This window comes from Callospermophilus lateralis, chromosome 2 (genome assembly GCF_048772815.1).
Source record: "Callospermophilus lateralis isolate mCalLat2 chromosome 2, mCalLat2.hap1, whole genome shotgun sequence".
NCBI lineage: Eukaryota > Metazoa > Chordata > Mammalia > Rodentia > Sciuridae > Callospermophilus > Callospermophilus lateralis.
Window position 1 is genome coordinate 198,434,231 of NC_135306.1, and position 25,012 is coordinate 198,459,242.

A 25,012-nucleotide genomic window follows, 5' to 3' on the forward strand; every position below is an offset into this window, starting at 1 on the left:
GAAGAGTTCGTTTTTCTTTACAACAACAACAACAACAAATATTCTTTCTCTCCTACTGTCATTCCATAGGCAAATCTCAGAAACCCAGGGTTAAAAGCTCCCAGTTTATGGGCTGTCTTTAGCTTTTGCTCTACGTTCCCTGTCCTGTAATATCATATTTAAATTTGTTCTTTGTAGTAACATTATTTTTATTTTTTAAAAAATTTCCATTGAGCCTTTGGAAGAATATCTACCCCAAAGTAACTATTGTTCCCTAAAATTGCATCTCCTAAGAATTTGACTTCTCCACTTTCTGTGAAGTCATTGTGTTGGTCTAATGTAACACACATCACCTTAACCAACACACTATTTCCACAAGAAATTATAAGGGCTTTAGGCATTCATGTGTGTTTAAGGTAGAGAGCATACTATATTTACATAGTCTTTTAAAAAATTGAGGATTTGAGAAGTTTCTGATCTTCCAAAATTACCTAGCCAGAATGAGAAAGTCTCAAAATGAAACATTTAATGTCATCTTCTCCAGAATCTAAATGAATGCTTTCAGCTCCCTCATTGTCAAAGTGTATGGAAGTTCTAGTAATGATGAGCAGGAGCCTGCAGGGAGGTGAGAGAGAGCAATTCAGAGCTTCTTAATCCTGAGGACCCCTTTCTAGTTTAAAGAAGGATCATTTCTCTCTTCTAGGATTTTTTTGGTGGGGGGTTGTTTGTTTGTTTGGCCTATAATGAGTCATATATGCATAGTGAACAAGACAAAATCACCTGCTAAACAATGAATCTTCTTTTTCATATTTTCATGTGTATTTTTGTAAAAGTAAGCATGATGTGTCATGAGAATCACTAAATTCATTGTAACAGGAATTTTGACTTTTGTATCCCAGAGTCTTCTCAGTTTTTCAGAAAAGTGTTGAATTCATTCCTTTCTCTTTTAAAATAACTCTCAGGTATTATGGCCACCCCACTGTTGTTGTTGTTTTTTTTTTGCATAAATTACACTTCTTATTAAGAATATTTAAGGAATACAGGGCTTACCAGTTTGGTGTAGGAGAAAAAAAATCTCTCAATTCAGAATAGTCAGTCAGAAATCATACAATCCACCATGGAGTACTGCATATATTCTGTGAGTGGATCTCTCCCAGGCAGTGGTCAAAACTTTCCAAGTTGTCCCAGGCATGGAGAAATGGAGGGCAGAACACAAACATGGGTGAAGTTCCAAATTTATCATGAATTCTTTCTGTTTCATTGAAGAATCTCCTTTCTCCTCCTTATTTGTAAAATAAGCCTGATAAGATTATATCTTCCACATAATTCATGGACTGTGTCCATAAACAACAAGAAGCCCGGTCTCTAATACATCTTGGGATGAACTTATCGCTTAAATGTCAAACAATGGGACGATTGTCTTTGTGTGATTCCCTGACCCTGTTTGAAGGCTCATAGCAAGTCCTCATGTCAGAAGGCCTGTGTGTCCTCAGGACAATCATCAAGATTAATAAACAATGACCAATGAAGCATTGGCACGTCATGTGTTCCTTCAAAAACAATGTGACATTGAGTCCTATACATTTTTTTTTCTTTTGAGAATAATACATAGAGATGTGGAGAGAATTATATAGACTTGGGGATCTGTGGCGTTTTTACCTGTGAGACTCTGCAGTTCCTCTTTCTATTTTCTGGGAAACAATCAATTAAACTACCTGTGGGAATCAATAGGCTAACATAATATGCACGTCTTCGTATTGCCTTTTTGTTTTTCAAAAGTTCTAGTTAGTGCACAATTCATATACAGTAAAATACACATTTTATAGTAGGTAGTTCTAAGGACTTTGTCAAACACATGGCCCTATAACCACTCGCACAATCATGTAAAGCTTTTCATTTGAGCTTCTATTGGATAACTTGCCCATGTCAACTGTTTTCATCCAATTGGTTTTGTCTTTGGTAGAACATCTCTAGCTATTAATATGGAGTACTGGAATACGTTGCCTTTGAATTCCACATTTTTACTTAGTATTTGAAGTCTATTCCTATTTTCAACTGTATCATTGTGGAAACTTACGTATCAAAGATTAGTAAGCCTATACATTAATTCCATTCTGTAAGGAACATTTGCCTTTGCTTTAGTCTTTGATTATTACATCTTAGACTGATCTAGACAGTTGTTTCAACATTTTTTGTGTGAGTGAATATCAGCTTTATGGCACATGTGTAAATATAAAGGAGTCTGATTGATTCGTGAAAAGATAAGTACTTCTTGATTGAATAAAAAATTTTGAAACTATTTTCTGAAAGTCTCTTCTCCTTTGAACTCATAGCATGTATATATAAATATCATTTATATACAAGCAATCTATTTGTGTTGTTTCACATTTTTATTTTTATTTGGTATTTAAGTTTTTGAATTATTTTCTTATATACTTTAATTTTTGGTATTCTTTAATACACCTATAGAAATTTCTTTAGCAAAATTTATTTTTCTTCTTAAACAGCCACTGAGATGAGAGATGAATGTGAATTACATAGGGGGTCTAGATGCAAGCTACCATTTCCTTATATGACAGAACTGAAGTAAAAGGTAGTTTGGGGAATACCAAGGGCTTGTTACACAGAAATACCACAGAAATACCCCAAAAGAAAGCAAAACCTCTCTGACTCCAAAGGCTGGTTCCTGTGAATTTTTCTAATATTTTTGGAATTTTATAGTATTTTTAGAAAATTAGTGATTAGTGAATCAGGAACAAAATCATGTCATTTACTGATAAATGGATAAAACTGGAAACCAATGTGCTAAGTGAAATTAGCCAGCCATAGAAAATGTCAAATGCTTTTTCTCATACGTGGACAAAGAGAAAGTGATATCATAAAAATAGAAGGTATACTTACAGAGTAGAGAAGGGATTGGGAAGGTATGTGGGGAGGACATAAGGGAGCATCAGGAATGAAATCTATCGAATTATGCTATGTTCATGCCTGATCATAGTACAATGAATCCTACTTTTTATATATATATATATATATATATATATATATATATATATATATATACACACACACATATATAGTTTATATATATAGTATGTGTATATATTACTTTATACATATTATTTACATATATAATATATAACTATTGCTTATATACATAGCATGTATATATATCATTTATATACAGTATATATACATATTATTATGTATTATACATATTATTTTATATATATTTATACACTATTTATATATGATATATTATATTATAAATATTATTTTTACACATTATATATAAACTATATTTCAATTATTTTGATTGTATAGAATTGAAATCAACAACTTAAAATAATAATAAAAGGCAGATCAGCAGAATAAACTATGTTGATCATGTGGAGAAAGAGGAGGTGAAGAAAAAGGAGGTACTTGGGAATGAGACTGATCAAATTACATTATATGAACATATAAATATTGAATAATCAATCCCACTGTTATGTGTAATTGTAATCTACCAATAAAAATTTAAAAAATAATAATGAAGAAAGTTAATACGCATGGAATTTAAGAAATATTTGTTAAACTTCCAATTTTCTCAAGGAAAAGGACAGAGGTTTCAGACCAAAGTTGTCAAAGACTATACACTCTTGAAAGTATTTTAGGAACTGGGACTCTAGCTCAGTGGTAGAGTGCTTGCCTTGTATGCACAGAACCCTGGCTTCAATACCCAGAACCAAAATAATTAATTTTTAGAGAACTCAACAAAATTAGCAACAGCACCCATAACAAGCAATGACCTTGGTGATGGAGAAATATTTGATTTACTATGTAACCAAACTAAAATATTACCAATGTCCAATTGTCAACCATAAGGAATATATATATGAAAATAAATAATAAAATATTTCTCATTCACAGAAAGCAGAAATTCACAGTAACCAGCCTGAGAGGATGAACATTATATTTAGAAAGAAAAGAATCTAGATCAGCTGTCTTAAATATACCCAAAGTAATTGAGGAAATATTGAACGAGGAAGTAGAGCAATATAGGAAAATGATGTTTCATAAAAATTTAATATCAATAAAGACACAAAAATTTTAAATAGACCCAGATAGATTCAAGATCTAAAAACCTTAGTAAGTGAAATTAAAAAATTTATTAGAAAGTTCAAATGGTGATTTGAGCATGTAGAAGAATCAGCAATGTTGAAGATAAATCAATCACTATAAATCTGTAGAAAGAGTAGAAAAGATTCAAGAATGAGTAATAACTTAATGGAGCCTAACAGACCTATTGCTTGCCCCACAGTCACCAACATATGGATAACTGGAACAAAAGGAGAAAAAACATGAAGAATTGAAGAATAGTTAATATAATATGACTAGAAGCTCACATTTGATAAAAGATGTGAACCTCCTCTTCCAAAATATTTATAGAACCCATGAAGCCTTAGTACAAACCTAAAGAAATGCACACATACATCATAATTCAACTGCTCAAAGTCAAAGAGAGGAATGTAAAAACCGGAAAGATAAGAACCTTGTTACATCTTGAGTAACTCGAGGGATTACTAATCAGATTAATAGGGGTTTTCTCATAAATAACCATGGAGCCAGAAGTAGTAAGAAGACATATTCAATATTTGTGAGTAGGAGAGAAATCTTGAACAAATCTACATACAATAAAACTATTGTTGCTGTCAGTTTCCCTTCATTGTACCAAAAGACCTGACAAGAACAATGTAGAGGAAGAAAGTTGATTAAGGTTCATAGTTTTAGAGATTCACTGCATTGTTGCTCATCTTCATAGCTCAGGCAGCTCCCGGCCCCAGGTGTGGCAGAATATCACAATGGAAGGGTGAAGTGGAGGAAAGCATCTCAGAACATGGCAACCAGGAAACAGAGTGAAAAAGAGCTCTGCTCACCAGAAACAAAATGTAAACCACAAAACACCCCTCAGTGGCCTGCTTCCTCTAGCCTGTACTTACCTCCATTACCACCCAGTTAATCCTTATCAGTAGATTAATCCACTGATTTGATGAACGCTCTCATCACCTAGTCATTTCACCATATAATTCTTGCATTGTCTCACATAAAAGATTTTCGTGGGACAGTTTATATCTAAGTCATGAGAACTATTCTTCAAGAATCATGTACAAAACAGAAACTGCATGAGATAAAGGAAACCTGAGAGTTGGCCACTGGTAGAACTGCTTTTCAAGAAATGCATAAATTTTCCTCCAACCTGAAATGAAGTGACACCATAAAATAACTTGAACCCACATGGATACAAGGTTCTTCATCATAATTAAAAAATTGCTTAAAAATAAAACAATTTTGAAAAGATATCAAAGTCCTGCTGAAGATGACTGCCTATAATAATTAAAAATACATATAATTGCATAGTATTGCATTTTTTGTTTTAATTCCACTGTTCCTCACTCATGGTCTTTTAAATATACAAAGCATCAATTATAAATCTATGGCAGTGGGCACAAATATATGAACATGTAACTTTTAATAAAATGACAAGAAAAAGGAGGAGGTATTCCATACACTATTGGAGCTTTTTTGTCAGCCTACTAACTAGAGAACTACCGGTTCTTCCAGGTCTTGAGCATGCTCCCTCTTGCATATTGGTCTTCTCAGTCTCCATATTCATGGGAACCAATTCCATAAGTAGATAAAAATAACTTATGAGATATTCTATTAGTTTTATTTCTTCTGAATATTTGATAACCTTTTTTAAACCAGAATTTTGTATTGATATTGGTTCTAGAGGAGACCTACTTTAAGGATGAGTTTCCTGAATTGGTTCTAGAGATTGGGAAATGGAGCCCTATCAGATGGGTCAGATATAAATTCACGCAAGACTGTTTTCGGTAGTGAAGAGATCTAGCAATAAAGACACACAAAACAGCAACATTGAATACTCACATAAATCAACTACTGCAATCCCATGCACCCAAGTGAACATTTGCTATAATTTAAAAGTACTTAAATCTCTTAAATATTTTTTGGAGTCTAAGACCAAATTTGATGGTTTTAAAAGGTGGGACCTTTAAGAATTGATTAAGTTTCATCTAGAAGGTGATTTAGATATTCCCTCATGATTGGATTTAGTGTGGGTACCGGAGAGCTTTGGGAACTAGCTATTCTTTTGTTGCCTCTGCCTTCCACTTTATGAAGATATAATAGTCTCCATTTTGGCCGTGTGTCAGGTTGATTTAAAATACAAATAAAATTTTTAATCTGCCAGGGAATCTACTACAAAAATGATGCCATGGGTTGGGCATGAAGATCTAGATGTCGTAATCAGCAAATTTGAGAAGATTCCAATGAAGATGAATAAATGGAAATCCTAAATTCTGATTCATCTTCTTTATCTGTGGAATAAACCTTTCTTCCCACCACTACTAGAGAGTAGTAGTGTCAGACTGTCCTGGTGTTTGAGGGAATTAGCCATACATTCTTTTCTGAAATTTGGACCACTAAGTGACCTACAATGTATACTTGAAGTCCTTAACACACTGTCATGGTGTAGAAGCAAAGATTCCAAAGCTTAGGGTTATTGGACTATTATAATGGATTTGTTATTGTAAGCCTCATGCGCACCCCAAGAAGGCCTAGGAAACACACCTTTTACCACAACTATAAGAGAAAATAATTTTGTGAGGGGAGCCAAAACACCTTTAAAGAACTCTGTAATCACACCACTTTTTAGGCCAACCATCAAATGAGAAGTGAGGTCACTGAATTGGTGAAATAATCATAGTGAAGCTATGTGACAGGAAAACTGTGTGATACTGTCAAAATGCACAGAAAATTGAAAGAAGCAGTCAAAATATTCTGATGTGTGAGTCTTATGGCATTGGCAAGGTGATTACGGAGTTCCTGGAAGCGAAATAGAAAGCCACACTATTAATTATTATTTGATGTGTGTGAGCAGAGATTCTAGTTAAGTGAACAAGTCCATGAGAATCAAAAAAGCCAAGAGACATTATCACTCAGTCTATTCTCATAGGTGAACCAGTTAATGGCTCCAGGATCCCAATAACTCACAAAGATGTATGTTGTATATCTTTGTCTAAACCTTCTCCAATGTATTTTATAATCCTTTATCAGAGTAATGTAAACCAGATAAAGGAGATAGCTGGGACTTTGGATGACTACTGGACTTTAGTTCTAAAACTGATGCTATTTTTAGATGAAAAGCATTATTGTCGTCCACTCTTAATCTCACACCAGTAATATTAACGAGTCAATAGTCCATTGGGCCCAGTGCATTTCCATACCATTATGTGGTTAAGACCAGAGTTTCAAAATGCATAACTAAAACAGTTACACTTAGCCATTGGCAGAATTTCCATATCATTTGCTGGCCTATGAAGTGCAGCTGTTATGGTTGGAAAGGCCATGGGGAAGTCAATGCAACTGCATATACCTAACAAACAGTATGTCAAAAGCAATTCCACGTGCTTGGAGGAATTTCAGAATGATTCCACTATCAAGGACTTCAAGTGCAAGGGTGGTGAGTCCCACGATATAGCAGTCATATTAACGATTTGGCCAGTGCACAAAGCAGACATATCTTGGAGAACAAAAGTAAGTTATGTGGAGTTAAATAGAATGTACACTCAAATGATAGTCACTATATTAGATGTGGGTTTTTTTTTGTGAACAATTAACACATCATCTGGTATTTGGGTGGTAGCTGGTTTTTCTGTTTGTTTGTTTTTTATCCTTGTTAGTGATGATAACCAGAAGCTATCTGCTGAAAACACTTTCAATGTCCCACCTCAGGGCTGCTTCGTCCCTCTGGTCTACTTGGTAATTTAATCCTCAGGGAACTTGGTCACCTTTCCTTTCCGCAAGATACCACTCGGGCCCATTAGATGGTTGACATTATGGGGACTGGATATAGTGAGGGAGAATTTACAAATATTCTAATATTATTAGAAAGCCATTTGAATGTCAGTGAGTGGGAAATAAGTGGTAGGGGTCATTTTCCTCAGTGAAAATGGCCCCTTCCATTTATTTCCTCAAGGGCCATTTTCCTCAGTGAACTTTATAGAAATTCAGTTGTTTGTTGCATCTTGAGATATTTCTTTGAAATTAAAGGATAAATTACTTCATCTGGCCTGCCTTTCTAACATATACATAAATGAGTAGCTGTCTCTGAATTTTAAAGACAACCTATCCTTTTTTTGGTGTTACTCAAGTCCATTTTCCCAGTGACCTGAAAAGCTGCTAGGATTGAATGGGGTCCAAGTAAGAGAAAAAAATATATATTTTAGAAAAATATATTTTTAAAATTTCATGTATTTTATATTATTATTTATAACAGTACAAATATATATCATTAATAAAATATCTATATTTTATTGTTTATATATATATATATATATATATATATATATATATATATATATATAAACAATTAGAATTTTGTGAATAACTATATGACAACAGATTGGAAAATATTGAAAAAATACAAAGTTCCTTGAAATACTCACACTAGCAAAATGAACTACAAAGAAAAAAGAACTCGGAATATACTTATGAAAAGTGCAAATAATAAATTATTTTTCAACAAAAGAAAGTCCAGAAACAGATGGGTTCACTCTGAATTCTCTCAAACTAGCATATAATTGTAATGTATGATGACAGGGAAGAGACCCCACGAGTGTTTTTGCAGGTTTCCTATGGCTGCTCTACCAGGATTGCAAACATGAAACTTTTGATGACTCATATGGATTCTTTGACAGTTTTGGAAAACAGAAGTCTGAAACCATTTTCCTGAGTTGCAGTCAAAGTTTCATCAGAGCCCTGGTCTCTATATCATTTCTGGGTGCCACTCCATCATCTATCCCTTCCACCTTGAGGTGGCTGCCACCTCAAGGTGGAAGGGATAGATTACTGAAGTGGTAACACCACTTCAGTGCTGCATCCATGGTCTTGTTACCGACTCCCCTGATTCCTGTGGTTAAGTTTTTCTAACTTCCTTTCATCATATGCATGGAATTGGCTTTAAGGCATGCATGGTTAATTTCAATGATTTCTCAGACCTGAAAGTCTTAAGTTGATCAGACCTGCATAGTTCCTCTGAGCCATGAAGAATAACAGTAAAAAGTTTTGGAAAATATAACTTGACTATTCTTAGGGCCATTAAGGAACCTGTCAGCATTTGGTATGTCAATCACACTATGCACTGTCTGAAATTTTTCTACCAGTACAAAATAACTTCAAAATTAAAAATATTGAAAACATGATTTAAAAATTTTCCAAGTGGAGAAATATCACTATAAATAAAGAAATGAATGTTAGTGTTAACTACACTATTCCAAAGTATCAGTATGCCCATATTAGCACATTCAGTTCCAGATATATTGATGTTGATGCCTATTATTGCATAGCAATAAAAAATTATCCATGGGGGCACAGTACTATGCTTGAGTATTGTATAATGTTGAGTTTTTTGAGGATTAAATTTAAAATCCAGGATATAGTGCATGATATAGGCATATTGAATATACCTTATATCTGCTATTGACAAATACTGTCATGTGTATGTTCCACGTGGACTTTTTGAATATTTTCAATTATGTGTGTGAAGTAATTTTAAAAATATAACAACGAGGGAAAACTTTAATTCATCTCATACTGAATTTATGGTTTCCTGAATAGTACTTAATCGACATTTTACTTGCCATTTAATGACAAACCCCTTGTAAGTAAAAATTATGAGTGTTTGAAATGATCTACTCCATGGTGGAATTTCTAGGAAATGATTTCCTTAAAAGTGTAGCATGTGCTGGGCACAGTGACACATGCCTGTAATCCCAGAGGCTCATGTGGCTGAGGCAGGAGGATCGCGAGTTCAAAGCCAGCCTAAGCAAAAGCAATGGGCTAAGCAACCAAGTGAGACCCCCATCTCTAAATAAAATACAAAATAGGACTGAAGATGAGGCTCAGTGATCAAGTGCCCCTGAGTTCAATCTCTGGTATTCCCCTGTCCCCCAATAAAGTGAGGCATGTGAGAATTGAGACACAATGTAGTAAAGCTGTTGAAGAAAAGGAAAAAATTCACTGTGTCCCTACAATGCATGTTTATCTAGATGGTTTATTTCACTAAAGACTTGGCAATCAACAAAGGTCAACAGACTCATAATGAGCTTAACTATTTTATTCACCCTTCAAACAAATATGTATTGAGAATTTACTATGAAACAGGTATCTATGCAATTACTGATGGTCATGTTTGAACAAAACAGGAAGTCCTTGCTCTTACGGAGTTTACATTCTGATTGGGAAAAAAAATAGGAAACTAGTAAGTAAATATATAGTAGGAAAGTGTTTATAATAACACGGTAATGAGACAGTTTGTGGTCAGGGAAGGACTTTAGGATGGGGTAAGAAAAGACCTGAATGGTATGAGGGTGTTCCTCACAGGGAACAGAAAGTGAAAACACCCAGAGATGTGAACAAGGTGAAGAAATTTGTGAAGAAATAGCATAGAAATCAGAGATAATGGAATGAAGTAAAACATTAGGGACATGACAGTAGAGAATAAAACTCAACAAAATTTAAAAAATAATAGTAGTATGAACAATTTCAAAACACAGAAAGAAAAATGTACAGCATTATTGATTTCTCTGTGCAATTTTTACCATGTCTAAAAAATTGAAGTAGTAGTAGATAAACATATTAAAAACTGCTTTTATTATTCTTTCATTTAACTAGTAAGATGCCGCAGTCTGGCTGGGCACAATATCACGAGCCACTCAAACAGGAACAAACTTTATTTGAAAAAACCGCCAATACCACGTTGGTGCCCGGGAAGCTTCCCTATCCACCCACGCGGCGTTTCGTCGGTTCCTTCCCGGAACTCCAGCGCAAGCGCCTCCCCCAGAATTCCCTCCTACTGCACTTTCCCAACCAATGGGAACTCTCCAGGAGTCCCGCAGCAGGAGTTCGGTATCCATATGAATGTAATTTTTAACATAATCATATCATCTCAATGGCTAGCTGGCATCACCTTTCAATCAAAAATGCCATGCATCATATTAATTGGCTGTGGCTCCCAGCAGTAAGAAGACTATTTTATTCTTTCAAAATTTAAATCATGAGTATAATGGTTGTATAACATAATACATTCAAACAGGTTCACTAATTCATATGAGATGCCAGATGCATGTGTTTCTTGTTAAAAATTGCAAAGAACAATCACAGAGTTGATTTGATACTGTACCATGTTTTCATAATCCTTAAAAGCTTGTCTATGAATCAGGGTTCTGTAGCAAAACAGCATCAATAGAACATGTACAAAAGTATAAGAGGAGATTTATTATAAGTATATGCTCTTGAGGTTATGAAAACGTAGTAGACCTACACTGGGCTGTATGAAAGCTGGATGTCAAGGAAACTGAAGTGTAACTCAATCTGGTTCAAAGACCTGAAAAAGTAAATGTATGTATCAGTGTACAACGTGTGGGGGTGAGGATAAGGAGAAGGAGGAGGAAGAGGAGGAGAAAGGAGAAAGATGGGGAGGGAAAGAGAGACAGAGAGAGATTGATTTACCCTTATTATGAGGAAAGATTATTATTAGTTAAATCTACTGATTCAAATAGTAGACTCTTTAGGAAACAGACTCACAGACACATGAACACCCAGGATGTTTTATTACCTATCTAGTTATTCCTTCATTCAATTAAGGGATATACTAACATGTAGAAGTCAGCAACACACCTTACAGATGGCACTTAATTCTGGGACATTTCTGTCTGCATTCTCTCAGGACACCTTAATGCAATGTTTGTATTCATGCTCTTCCTTGTGCACTTGTTTTACATATATCTGCACTGATATGTGATAAAAATTAGAAGGGAAATTTAAACGTTTGAGGAGACAGAGTTCTCTCTCAAGAACTTGAATATGGTGTAAGGTTTAATATGTGCCACATTATATAGAGGAAATTTGAAAGAAATGAATATAGATACTGTACATCTCAAAAAAGTAAAAAGCAGACTCATAAAGATTATTTAGGCTTCAGAAAGATCATTGTAAATGCACTCTTGACCTCCTTGTTCCTGAGGCTGTAGACCACAGGGTTCAGCATGGGGATGCCCATGGTGTAGAACACAGATGCAAGTTTGTCCGTGTCCATGGAGAGACTGGAGCTGCGCGGTAAGTACATGAAGAAGTATAACAGTCCCATAGAAAATGGAGACTGCAGTGAAGTGGGAGGCACAGGTGGACATAGCATTCCTATGTCCTGTACCTGAACACATCTTGAGGATTGTGATGAAAATGAACATGTAGGATATTAAGATAATGATAACAGCAAAAAAGATGTTGAAGCTGCTACATAAATAAGAACCAGCTCATTCACATGTCTTTCAAAGCAAGAGAGAATCATAAGTGCTGGAATATCACAGAAGAAATGATGGACCAGGTTGGACTTACAGAGGAGAGGCTGAATGTTTCCCCGGTATAGATGGAGGCATTAAGGAAACCAACAATATAAGAGCCCACAACCAGATATGAACACACACTAGTTGTCTTGGTGTTGGTGTAATGCAGGGACTTACACACTGCTGCATAGCAATAGAGTCCATTGAGTCTAGGAGGTAATTTTCAACAGTACCAAAGGCTCCACAGAAGTGTATCTGAATAGCACAAGCATTGTAGGAAATGACCTTGTCTCCTAGATGGAGACTAGCCATGATCTTGGAAGTAACAGCTGAAGAGTAGCAAAAGTCCACCAGAGACAGGTTACCTAGGGAAAAGTGCATGGGAATGTGGAGACAGGAGTCCAAGATAATACTAGGAACGATGATCATCCCCAGGTTCCCAGCCAGAGTGATGGTGTAGATGAGGAGGAAGGTCACAAAAAGGAGGACTTATAGACCTGGGTCATTGGTCAGTCAGCAGGATGAAGTGTGTCACTTCCATCCTGTTCTCCATCAGTGTTACCTGAGAATTACAAGATGTTCTGTAACCATGAGAAAAGGGAAAAGAATGATAAAGAAATTGAATTGAAATTGGGAAGAATACATAGATTGTGTATTCTTTTAAAAACCTCTACTCTAAAAATCTCCAGAATTTTATGCACAGGGTTACTGTCAAATTAAAGAATTTTAATTGATCATGTACTTAATTTTAAAATTCTGTGCTTTGTGAACTGCTATTTAGACAACTTATCAAGTTGGTAAAATGACTTGTGTGGATGAATCTCTCTGATGATATACTTTACCTAAGCTTAGTAAAAGCTGCACCTGCTATGTGTATTCATTGTTTCCTCTCAAAAACATTAGGAGTTTGATTCTTGATTTTAATTCGTGTGCTTTAGGAGTCTTGTTAAGGAAGTCAGATCCTAAGCCAACATATTGAAAATTTGGGCCTACTTTTTCTTCCATTAAGTGTAGGGTTTCTGTTCTAGTCTTTGATCCACTTTAAATTGAGTTTCATGCCTGATGAGAGACATGGATTTAATTTTATTTTGTCACATGTGGATTTCTAAGTTTTCTAATACCATTTGTTGAAGAGGCTATCTTCTCTCCAGTGAATGTTTTTGGTGTGATAGGGAAGACAATGACTGCATTAGGCATGCACACATATTACCATAACAAAATAAGGAAGAAATATTCATTGAATAACAACCTTGATTTTTTTTTTAATGAGCAAGTGGTAAAAGCTGTGTTCATAACTACATGTTTCTGCTCCCCATTCTGTTATTACCTTTGTCTTTAGCAAGCATGTCAGGTGGTCATGGCTCTTAATTGGTGGGCTCACCCAAAACTGTAATCCTACAAGTTCTAATAGTCCTTCCTTAATTGAACCATTGGATTTTTCCTTTTAGTCAATTGAAATACAATTTACAATAAGCAGCTAAGGTTGCTGGTAACTTGGGGCCCATGGTTAGGGTTTCAGTGTCTGCCAGGCCCAATATCTTTCTATTTCTCAATATCTGTTTTACAAAAGGAGAGTCATTATTCACAAAGGACAGCAGGATCTTCTCGGAGTCTGTTTTGAACTCTTGCATAACCTCCTCATTATTAGTTGCATGCTAATAGTGAAAGGAGTCCCAAGGGGTCTCCTGCACTCCAAGTATATTTTTCCTTACCTCCAGTGAAGTAGAAGTCCCCTTGCTAGTCAGGGTCAATCACCAGAGAATAGTTAAAATTTTTCATAACCTTCCATTTCAGAAACATGGAAAGCTCAAAGTGGTTGAGCACTAATCTTAACTTCCACCCCTAGAACCACTCTTGTGTCTCCTGGTGAAAGAATTTCTCACTAGCATTAATGTCATTTTCTTTGTCACCCCTTTGTCCCTTGTCCTATGCATCTTAGCAATGAGGAAAAAAACAAATATGGGATTCTAATTTTGAGCATATAGACTTGAGACCAATGCATAGGACCTACATAATATTGCACCCAACCAGCCCTGTAACTGTGTCTGTAAAAGGCTATTGCAGCATTCCATCAAGTCAGCTACTTCCGAATGATGGGGTGAGGGCATCCCAGTGAATTCCATGAATATGGACCCATTGTCCCACTCCCTTTTCTGTGAAATAATAATTGGTAGCAATTCTACTGGAATATTATTATAGAGGATAAGGCTTTCTATCACGGCACGAATGGTAGTTTCGGTAGAAGCATTGCATAAAAGGAAGGGAAGCCTGTATATGTGGTAAGTGTCTATTACAGAGAAAATAAAATGCTTCCATTCCACAATGGTGTGGCCAAGTAGGATGACTTGGCACCAGCTCACTGGCTGGTTTTACTAAGGAATGGCATCAATCGGGTACATGGAGTTAGTCTCTGCTTCGACATATTGGACACAAACAATGGCTATAATCAGATCTGTCTTGGTGAATAGAAGTCTAAGATTTGAACCCCTGCATAACTTTGTAAAAAAGTGGAAGGTAAAAAGAAAAAGAGGACCCAGCAAGTTTTCTCAAGCCCTTCTATAAGTGCACTAATCCTAATCACGGTGGCAGAACTTAATCACCTCCTAAAACGAGATTCAATCATGTTCTAAAAGCCCACCTCTTAACAGAATCAGAATGGGTCTTAGGTTCCAACATGTCAATTTCAATGGGGTGGGGACCAATACTTTTAAATATAGTATAGCACATGTTAACTCAGATTTTTTAAAAATTATATTATTGGGGGTATTCAATGGTTGTATTTTGTGTTCCTCTCTTGTCAGATCACACCAAAGACTACCATGCTGTCTTTAAAACTGAAAATTGAGGTGGAAATTTAACTCAGTGGTCAACACGGTCTATCATGCACAAGGCTTTGGGTTTGAGCTCTAGCACTGCCAAAAATAAAATCCCTACAAAACTACTAAAAATAGTCATAATGGTTTCTATTCTATTCAATATATGTGTACATGTACATTCTATATATATGTTTGTATATATATTTTATATACATGCATATATATACACATATTATACACACAAACACACACAAAATATGAAATAATTGGCTCATGTTAATATGAAGGCTGAGAAGTCTGAATCTGCAGGGGGGCTAGCTTGCGCATGAACTGGGAGAGCCAACGTGATATCTTCCTGCACTGAGAAAGTTACGAAAAGTTTTCTTGGAACTGTGGACTGAGAGGCAACTATGTAAATGAGGAAAATGAATGTTCCTCTTTTGTTGTAAGAAAATTTTAAAAGCTTTTCTAGACTAAAACTATAATAATTTTGGTGGGTATGTAAGAAGAAGAAACAAATATATTCACTAAAATTTCTTTAGATATGTTAAAGAATGACCAAAAATGAAAGTAAAATAAAAGCAATGATTTTAAAACTTAAAATAACAAATGTTGATAAAGGTATTAGATTATATAAGTGACTGGCTGGTATGAGTTCAAATTGCAACAATTACTTTAGAAAACAGTTCAGCAGTTTCTTATTAAAATAAAAAAAAAAACACACCTGACTTTGACAAATCAACTTGACTCAACACATTTACTCATGTGACATGAAAGCCCATGTCCATGCAACTGTTTCCAACAGATGTTTATGCCTCAGCCTTGTTTATATTCACAGCCTTATTTATAACCACAAAACACTAAAACCAACATAAATGCTGTCAACTGCAGAACCAAAAATCTGTAAAGTCAGGCTGGGGATGTGGCTTAGTGGTAGAGAGCTTGTGTAGTTTGAAAAGAGTTTATGGGTTCAATCCCAACATCACTAAACAAAACAAAACCTTGTGGAATTCCACATAATAGATGCTATTGTTCAATAAAACAAACAAACAAACAAACAAACAACAACAACAAAAAACCTCTCCTGTCTCATGGTGGCCACAGGGATGGATGTGAAATGATATAGTTAAGGAACTGCTAACAAAGGCGAAATATTTGGGAAAATACAGTTTATTTGATGCCAGTGGGAGTAGGTGGGAAAAGAGATCATGAGAGAAGGCCAAAATTGGTTTAGGTGATTGTCATAGTGGTTAGTGACTACATATTAGACAAAATCCTTAGGCCTATCCACTAATATATGTGGCTATTGCTTTTTGAACATAATGAGTTATTTAGAAAATCTAGAAAGAAGAAAAACCCAAGTGATACAAAAGCATTCATACATGGTAAAACAACTAATCATAACTAAGTCAGTTTCCTCAAATAGTTTAATTGTTTTTTCCCTAGGAAAGCAAGATCAAGAGCTGGAGCTGCCTCATGGGAAACCTCCAGAGATCTCCAGTCTCTATAATTCTCTCCAGGTCCCCATGCGTTTGCCTCTGAAGTCCCAACATGACTCAACATACTTTGCTCGGAGTGAACCCTCGCCATGCTGTGCCTCGCTGGTCATTGTTTACGTGTGTGAAGGACAATCACTGAGAGCACATTCAGGCCTTCTTCTGACGTGAGGATTTGCTGTAGGACTTCAACCATGGTCAGGGAGACACTGGATGATGAAAGTTATCTTCATTGACATTTAAATGATGACCTCTCACAGGATGTTTTATAAACCTCTGTTATTTGTTATTTATTTTTGTTTTAGTTTCTCTAGGCACATTCTATGGACTACATGAAAGATATAATCTTATCATGCTTATTTTGCAAATGAGGAGGAGGTAAGAGATTCCTCTTTGAAACAAAGTATTAACAGTAAATTCAGAACATGATCCATGTCAATGTTCTTTCCTCTGTTTTCCCTTAGACAACCTGGATACTTTGACTACTACCTGAGAGAGATCCTCTAAGAGAAGGTATGAGGTACTTCACGGCTGACTTTAAGATCAGAATGACATCTTGGGTGGGATGTTCTTTCTCCCCCAGCAAGCTGGTAAGCACCTGCGTTCTGTGTACGTTGTTCTGTGATTCATGCAGAAGTAAGGACAGCTATCTTACTGAGGTTACTTAAAAACAGCAAGAGGTGGCTTCAATGTTTTTCTAAAAATTGAGGGGAATCTGTTTCATGACTGTCAAAAGGAGGCTAGAGATTCTCTCTAGACACAAGAACAAAAAATAAGACATGAGCTGGAGATTTTCTCCTTTTTCTATACATTCACCTAACACTTGAGGTGAAAACAAACAAAGCCAAACAAATAAAAAATTCAGAAAAGTGAAATGATCGTCTTTAAACTACAGAAGTGTCCTAAGTGAATTAACAAGCTACCTTCCAACTGTGGAGTGTGAGAGAGAAGCAATCATTCCTGTTTATCTTACAAATGCAGAGGAGGTATGTGGCTCTTTGAAAGACACAGAAAGAATTAAAAGCAAAATCAGAACTTGATCTGTGTTAATCTTCTTTTCTCCATGTCCCTGCTTTAGAGATTTGGAACCCTGGACCACTGTGTGAGAGATTGTGCCTCTACTAGTATTTTTGCAATACCCACTGCTGAATTTTATGATTTCAGATTGACTATTATGGACTGACTGTGTTTTGTTTTCTTGCAAACTAGTAAGTTTCAGCAGTCCATAAACATTTTAGTGAGAAATTAAAGTCATGTAAAAGCAGTGGCCTGTCTATACCTACTATGACATATATAAATGGAAAGAAGTGTTTTACAAATATTTCTCAAATTGTGAGGTTAAGACTGGGAAATAAATGACAAATTATGTATTATAGTGGATTTAGTGATGCATATGACAAATCTCAGTGTATCCTAAAAATTATAAACTAACATTAAGATAGTTGAAGCCCTGATTGATTATGTGGTGATATTCATTTGCATCTCCCTGGAGATTAAAAAGCAAAAAACAACAAACAAAAACCTAGAATTTTAAAAAAATGAATCTTCTGTATGCTACAAAAGGGTTCTAAATGAATTAGCATGCTCTGCCCTGCCTTTCAACCATTTTAAATGCATCTCATGCTTATTCTTGGAAGATGGTTTTAAGTCTAGAACCTTGACTCTTTCTCATAATATGTGTATAATATTAGAGTATCACACACAATCTCAAATTCTCAGTGTCCTTATGGATAAAGAATTATAATAATTAATGTAATTTGGTCCATTTTTCCCCCAGTACCTCCCCTTTCCTTCCATGTACATACAACAATGAATCCCAATTTGAGATATAATTATAGTGCACCAAGTAACACAATGGAAGTGAAACCAGTAGAGTAGAGGAGCAGGATTGGGAAGAGGAAAAGGGAAGGAAAACAGGAGGTTCTGGGGAATGAAGTTTATCAAACTGTATTTGTTCATGTACAAATATGTCACAACTAATTCCACTGCTATGCGTAATTCCAATGCACAAATAAAACATAATGAAGAATAATACTAACTGCATTATACACGCACACACAAAACACACTTGTATGCAAACTCCTTATCATTTGCTGTATAATATGGTACGTGCTAACTATGATCATGTGTGCTAACATCAGCCACCGTGATGTCTTCATGGAACAGACTTGTAAATTGAAATGTCACAGGCTAAAGAGACAGATGTTAGTCAAAATTAGTTAGTCTTGGAAGGATATTTTCCAAAGGCTTTAATTCAGATAAAGAAGTTGAAAAATACTCTTTCTATTTAAGAATCAATTCAACTTAAATCTTTTACAATATGTAACTTGCCACGAGACAGATCTGACAGCTAAAGACAGCCCCAAAACTGAGTCCTCTCAAGCGTGGTCTATGCTTTGGCTAAGGGACATCAGTAGTGAGAGAAAGAATAGGTTTTAAGAACAATAGACCCTTATGTCCAAATTAAAATGGGTAGCAAGGAAGAAATTTTAAAATGATAAGCTCTCGTGGAATTGTAGAAGCAGAAATCATACACTTGAATCAGACCAGACTGAGAATCACTGGAGAGAACATCACAGAGACCCTACCATGGGAGAAGAGGCCCACTGGGGAGTTATGTTCCAAGAGTCCAATGTCACCCCCAAGGAAGCCCTGCATGTAGGCATCCACCTTGACTAGGCCATGATCTCAGCCTAAGGAAAACACTGTGATGGCTGCACTCTGCAGGCTGTGCCTGTGCCCATCAGGCTGTAGTCCTCTGGGCGTTGTCTTACTTAGCTCTCACAACATTAGCTCAAAGCAGGTCTCTTCACTGTCTTCCTTTTACAGATGGAAATTGGATGTCTGAGGGCTTGGGATAGGACCAGTGACTCCTGGGTGGTAAATGGAAGGTCTGATATGCATCTCCTCCAAGAGCCTAAGCTCCAGGTGTCCTGTGCCTTGATGATGCACCTTCCCTCAGAACAGCATCTGCAGGCAGCTCAGGGTCCCCAAACCCTTTGTTACCCTACCACACCTGCTGTGCAGAGAGATGTGCTATGATGCTTCAAAGCCAAACTCATATTCAACCTAAATCAATGGTTTATGCTTCAATCACACCAACCATATCAACGTGGGCAGATATGCTGAGGATAATAAACATTTTATGATGAGAAAAAGGTTAAAATGCAATTCAGAATTTTTTAATTTACTTATGATAATTTTGTTATTAAAGAGGGGTCAATTTAACATTCTGGGTTTTCTTTTCTTTATTTGTCATCCTTAGAGGCAAATATATAGTGAATAAGATGAAACTACCCTCATCTATCAAACCCTTTGTTCACCATAAATTCAGTTAAAATACTCAGATGAGACCCTAAGACTTAGGAACTACTCAACATGTATAAAAGGTTGTCGTATGTCCAGAGCCAGGATTGTCAATTAACACTTGTGCAAATGATGATTAAATTACTGTACCTCTTGTGATTTACTATATACATGAGGGAACAACCAATAGAACTCATGATGTTGAGAGGAGACAGTGGATACACAGCCTCAGGGCCTTCTGCAGTTCTGGGCATGTGGGCAAAAAGGAAGGGTCAGTTTGCAATGAATTCAGCAGAGGAGCCTGGGCAGATTCATCCTTAATAGTCCTTATGATCAAATTTTTAATTGACTATACATGTCAGATGCTAAAAATGTGTGTAGTTTTAAAAATTGTGTATGTGATTGATTAAGATTCTAAAGATTTGACAGTATGTAACCCTTTGCATAATTAATGCACCAGATTTGATTCTGATAGCCATGTTATTTTTGGAGAATCTCAAAGTACAACTTGTATGCATGCTTTCAAATTCAATTAATTTCTTTATCATTCTGTTTTTTTCCCCTCGTGATTATATAATATATAGTGATTGTCAGGTATCACTGATGGAGAACTGGACAGAAGTGACAGAGTTCATCCTGCTGGGACTGACCAAGGACCCAGGTCTGCAGCTTCCCCTCTTTGTGACCTTCCTCCTCATCTACACCATCACTCTGGCTGGGAACCTCGGGATGATCCTGTTGATTGTCTTGGACTCCCGTCTCCACACTCCCATGTACTTTTTTCTTGGTAACTTGTCTCTGGTGGATTTTTGCTACTCTTCAGCTGTCACTCCCAAGGTCATGGCTGGGCTCCTTTTAGGAGACAAGGTCATCTCCTACAACGCTTGTGCAGCTCAGATGTACTTTTTTGGAGCCTTTGGTACTGTTGAAAATTACCTCCTGGCCTCAATGGCCTATGATCGCTATGCAGCAGTGTGTAAGCCCCTGCACTACACCACCACCATGACCACACGTGTGTGTACCTGGCTGATCTTAGGCTCCTACATTGTTAGTTTCCTGAATGCCTCTATCCACATTGGGAACATGTTCAGTCTCTCCTTCTGTAAGTCCAATGTGGTCCACCATTTTTTCTGTGACGTTCCAGCAGTCATGGTTCTCTCTTGCTCTGATAGGCACGTTAGTGAGCTGGTTCTTGTTTCTATTGTGAGCTTCAATATCTTTTTTGCTCTCCTAGTTATCTTAATATCCTACATGTTCATTTTTATCACCATCCTAAAGATGCGCTCAGGAGCAGGATATAGGAAGGCTCTGTCCACCTGTGCCTCCCACTTCACCGCAGTCTCCATTTTCTATGGGACTGTTATCTTCATGTACTTACAGCCCAGCTCCAGTCACTCCATGGACACGGACAAAATCTCATCTGTGTTCTACACCATGGTCATCCCCATGCTGAACCCTATGGTCTACAGTCTGAGGAACAGGGAAGTCAAGGGTGCATTCTTGAAGACTAAGAGTTTATTCATTTGTCAGAAGCAAAGTAATCTTTAGGGTTTTGAATTTTGGTGCACAATTACTGGGTTCATTTCTCTCACCTTCCCTCCATGTGATAAGTTGCATTTTATCCCCACACTGAAGTTCTTGAGTGATATTGTTACCTGTTCTTATCTGGAAAAGAAAAAGAAATATTTTGTCTAGAAAAAAAAATGAGAATAGCTCTCTTAGGGGTCTGCTTGTGAAAACCCTCACTGATGATATTAATGTATTCACTCCTTTTTCATGTGTCTTTTTTTTCTACCACATGTTGATGAAAATATGGTGGATAAACAAAGTCCAGAAACAGAGGAAATTCATGCAGGTGTCCCATGAGATGGCATATAGATGGATGAGGTATATTCACCAGAACTAATTGTGATGTCACTATTTGTGGTGGTTAATTCTATTTGTTGGTTTGAGTAGGTTGAGTGATAACCAAGTAGCCACTGAAGCATGCTTCTTCATGTGTATATGTGTCTCCCGAAGAGTCTAGTATTTGAAGTGGTAGGCTTATTAAAGAAGATGCCCTCTTCTATGTCAGTGGCCGTGATCCAATCCATTCAGGCTTCCATAAATACAGCTAAAGTGGAGAAGCACTTATTCTTCTCTCTCTCTCTCTCTCTCTCTCTCTCTCTCTCTCTTTCTCTCTCTTTCTCTGTTTCTCTTTCTGTCTCTGTCTCGTTCACTCTTTCCCCCTTGCCCTGTCTCTCTTTCACTTCTTCAGCTGGGACACCCATCTTCTCTCATTCTTGGATGCCGAGCTACTGATTTGGCCCTGGGTTCTCTTAGACTGACACCATTCACACTCAACTTCTCCTTCACAGTCATTTGAACTCAGACTGAACTAAGCACCTGCTTTCCTTGTTCTCCAGTTTGTGTGCAGCACGTGAAGGGACTTCCCAAACTCCAAATTACATGATCCGATATTCCTAATAAATCTCCTTTTACGTGTCTCTCCATATCCTACTGATTGTATTTCACTGGAGAACCCAGACTAACATATTAGTGTTTAATAATCATAAATTAATATTTGACTTAGGTACTAGAACAAAACTTTGTCTGATATTTCTTCATTTCCTTTACTGCTATTCTAGGAGTCCTTTTGAGAAAAACTGTGATATATTATTAGCATATGTGCTTTGGACTTTTTAATGAGAGATAAATAAATGTTATCTCATATGAATTCATATTTCTATTTGACTAACTCATTTTGTGCCTTCCACATGTCCACATTTAAGTTTTTAAAAGGATAAAAAAAGTATATAAGAAAATTCAGGAATGATGAAAGCATTTTAATGTATTCATCTATTACCACCAACTTTCATCTTGTTTAAAAATTAAACTGAATAACAAATATTATTTTAAATTTCATCTGCAAATGCTTTGAAATCAATGCTGACATTCAGTTTTACTTAAGCCGAGTTACATTCTCTCTTGTCATTCCCCAGTCTCTCTCTTTTTATTGATTTCTTTTGTATTTCTTCACAATTCCAACCATGCTCATGCCTCAGGGTCTTTCACTTAAGACTCCTTATATGAGAATGTTCTCACCCCCATTCAGACCTTTGCTCCAATGTGTCCCTAACATGGAGTCCTTCCCTGACCACCTTTATATAGTGGGTCCTGTCTACTCACTACCTAAACCTTCCCTCATCCTGTATCATTCTTCACAGTTCTTATCAACCCTCACCTATTATATACTTGTTCAGCTGTATCTCAGAATGTGAACTTCACAAGAGCAGTGACCTTGTTATGTCCTCAACATAAACATCAGCGCCTAAATACATGTCTGTTTCATAATATCTTCTAATACATGTTCGTTAAATGGATGAATAAACTAATGAGCTTTGAGTTTAATTGTACTAATATGTTGACTCTTTGAATCATTGGTTTTGTGATGACTCCTACTAATGAAAAACTTCTAGATCAATATCCAGTGCATTCCAAAGGCACAGGTAATTTTCTGCTCTTTTGAAATATTCTTTCTACATTTTCAGTTCTCACACTCCTTGTTTTTAGACAAAATGATTTCCTTGAAATCCTATCACAAAGTTGATCATTTAAAGCCCTCTCATAATGTTTTATGGGAAGTGAGGTCTCATTCAGTGTCAAATAACACTTGATAGTATCAAACAATTATAATAATAATTCAGAAGGACACATTAAATATAAAATTACTTAAAGAATTCATATATGATTATACTTGAGCAATTACAATATATACACAAATTATAAAAAATAATTCTAAATTTTTATGTAGAATATCAATGTGACAATATTTGTCATTAGAAATGTGATATGTTAACTATGCTAATCTAAAGCACAACCTTCATGTTTTCAATTTTGATTTCGAGGGACCTCAATGTGGGGACAAGTGCATGGAGTACTGCATACATGGCATACATTAAGGGCGTCTAAGTGGCAGGCCACTCCCTTGTGCTAGGCATGTGAGTGGCAGACTGCTTACCCTGTAGGCACAGCCCTGGGTGTGAGGCCATGTGTCCAGTCCCTGCACTTGCCCCATGGCCCACTCCTTGATTGGTTGCTGCAAGGACAGTGAGCAGAAATTGCATTGGTGGCTGCCTGTAATCTGCCTAGCTACTGCCTGAGTATACATACATGGTAATTGTGGAAAAAATGAGACCTGTTTCCTGCTTGTTCTCCCGAGGTCTTGATTATCGACTCAGCAGCCACACTCTCCTCTACCCTGTTCCGTGAACCTCCTCGCTGGCCGAGAGAGAGCCCATGCACCTCAATGCTATACAAAACCTACCCATAGTCATGGGACTCCACCTGGTGTCTGATACTCCTAGAAAGCATGAGGCTTCATCTTAGCATTTGTAATACTGGGCTCTAACCTGCTGTGTGGTTGTGATGCTCCATGTGGAGCAGTGCTGTCTAACACAGATCTTCACTTCCATATTTGTGGTCAAAGTTCTCCAACAGGAACCATTTCTAATTACTATTTTAATGATTTGGTAGTATTCTAGAATTATCTCAGATTTATGGGAAAATTTCAAAGATAATGTAGGATGTCACAGTATCCCACCATGGCAGGCTCAATAATGCGCCCCCCACACACACATACACAAAATCTATGTCCTAATTCTAAAACATTTCAATGTTCAAGGTGCCAAAAGGGACTATGCAGATGTGGTTTTGGATTTTAATGATGAAAAATTATGCAGGATTATCTGTATGTGCTCCCTAAATGCAATCCCCTATACTTCATGGGATAGAGTTAAAAAGATTTAACCACAGGCAAAAGAGGAGCTGGAAAAGTCACCAGGGAAACAACATTGAAGTGGTAAGACCACAGGCATGGAATTCCACAACCCTGGAGGATGGAAAAGGCAAGGAATGCAATGTACCCTGGAGCCTATGAAGGGACAATGGCTCATGGAGATGATTTCACACTTCTGGTTTCCAGAACTGAAGAAGAGTAATACGTGCAGTTGTAAACCTCCAAGTTTTC

At 36.5% G+C, this 25,012-nt stretch overlaps 1 protein-coding gene across 1 annotated transcript; it reads left to right on the plus strand.

The window, feature by feature from the left end:
• The first annotated feature begins 20,607 nt into the window (after positions 1-20,607).
• Positions 20,608-21,552, plus strand: LOC143390531 (olfactory receptor 5B2-like). Its single transcript, XM_076842904.2, has one exon. It carries the CDS (start codon positions 20,608-20,610, stop codon positions 21,550-21,552), a length of 945 nt encoding a protein of 314 aa, XP_076699019.2.
• Positions 21,553-25,012: the final 3,460 nt, after the last annotated feature.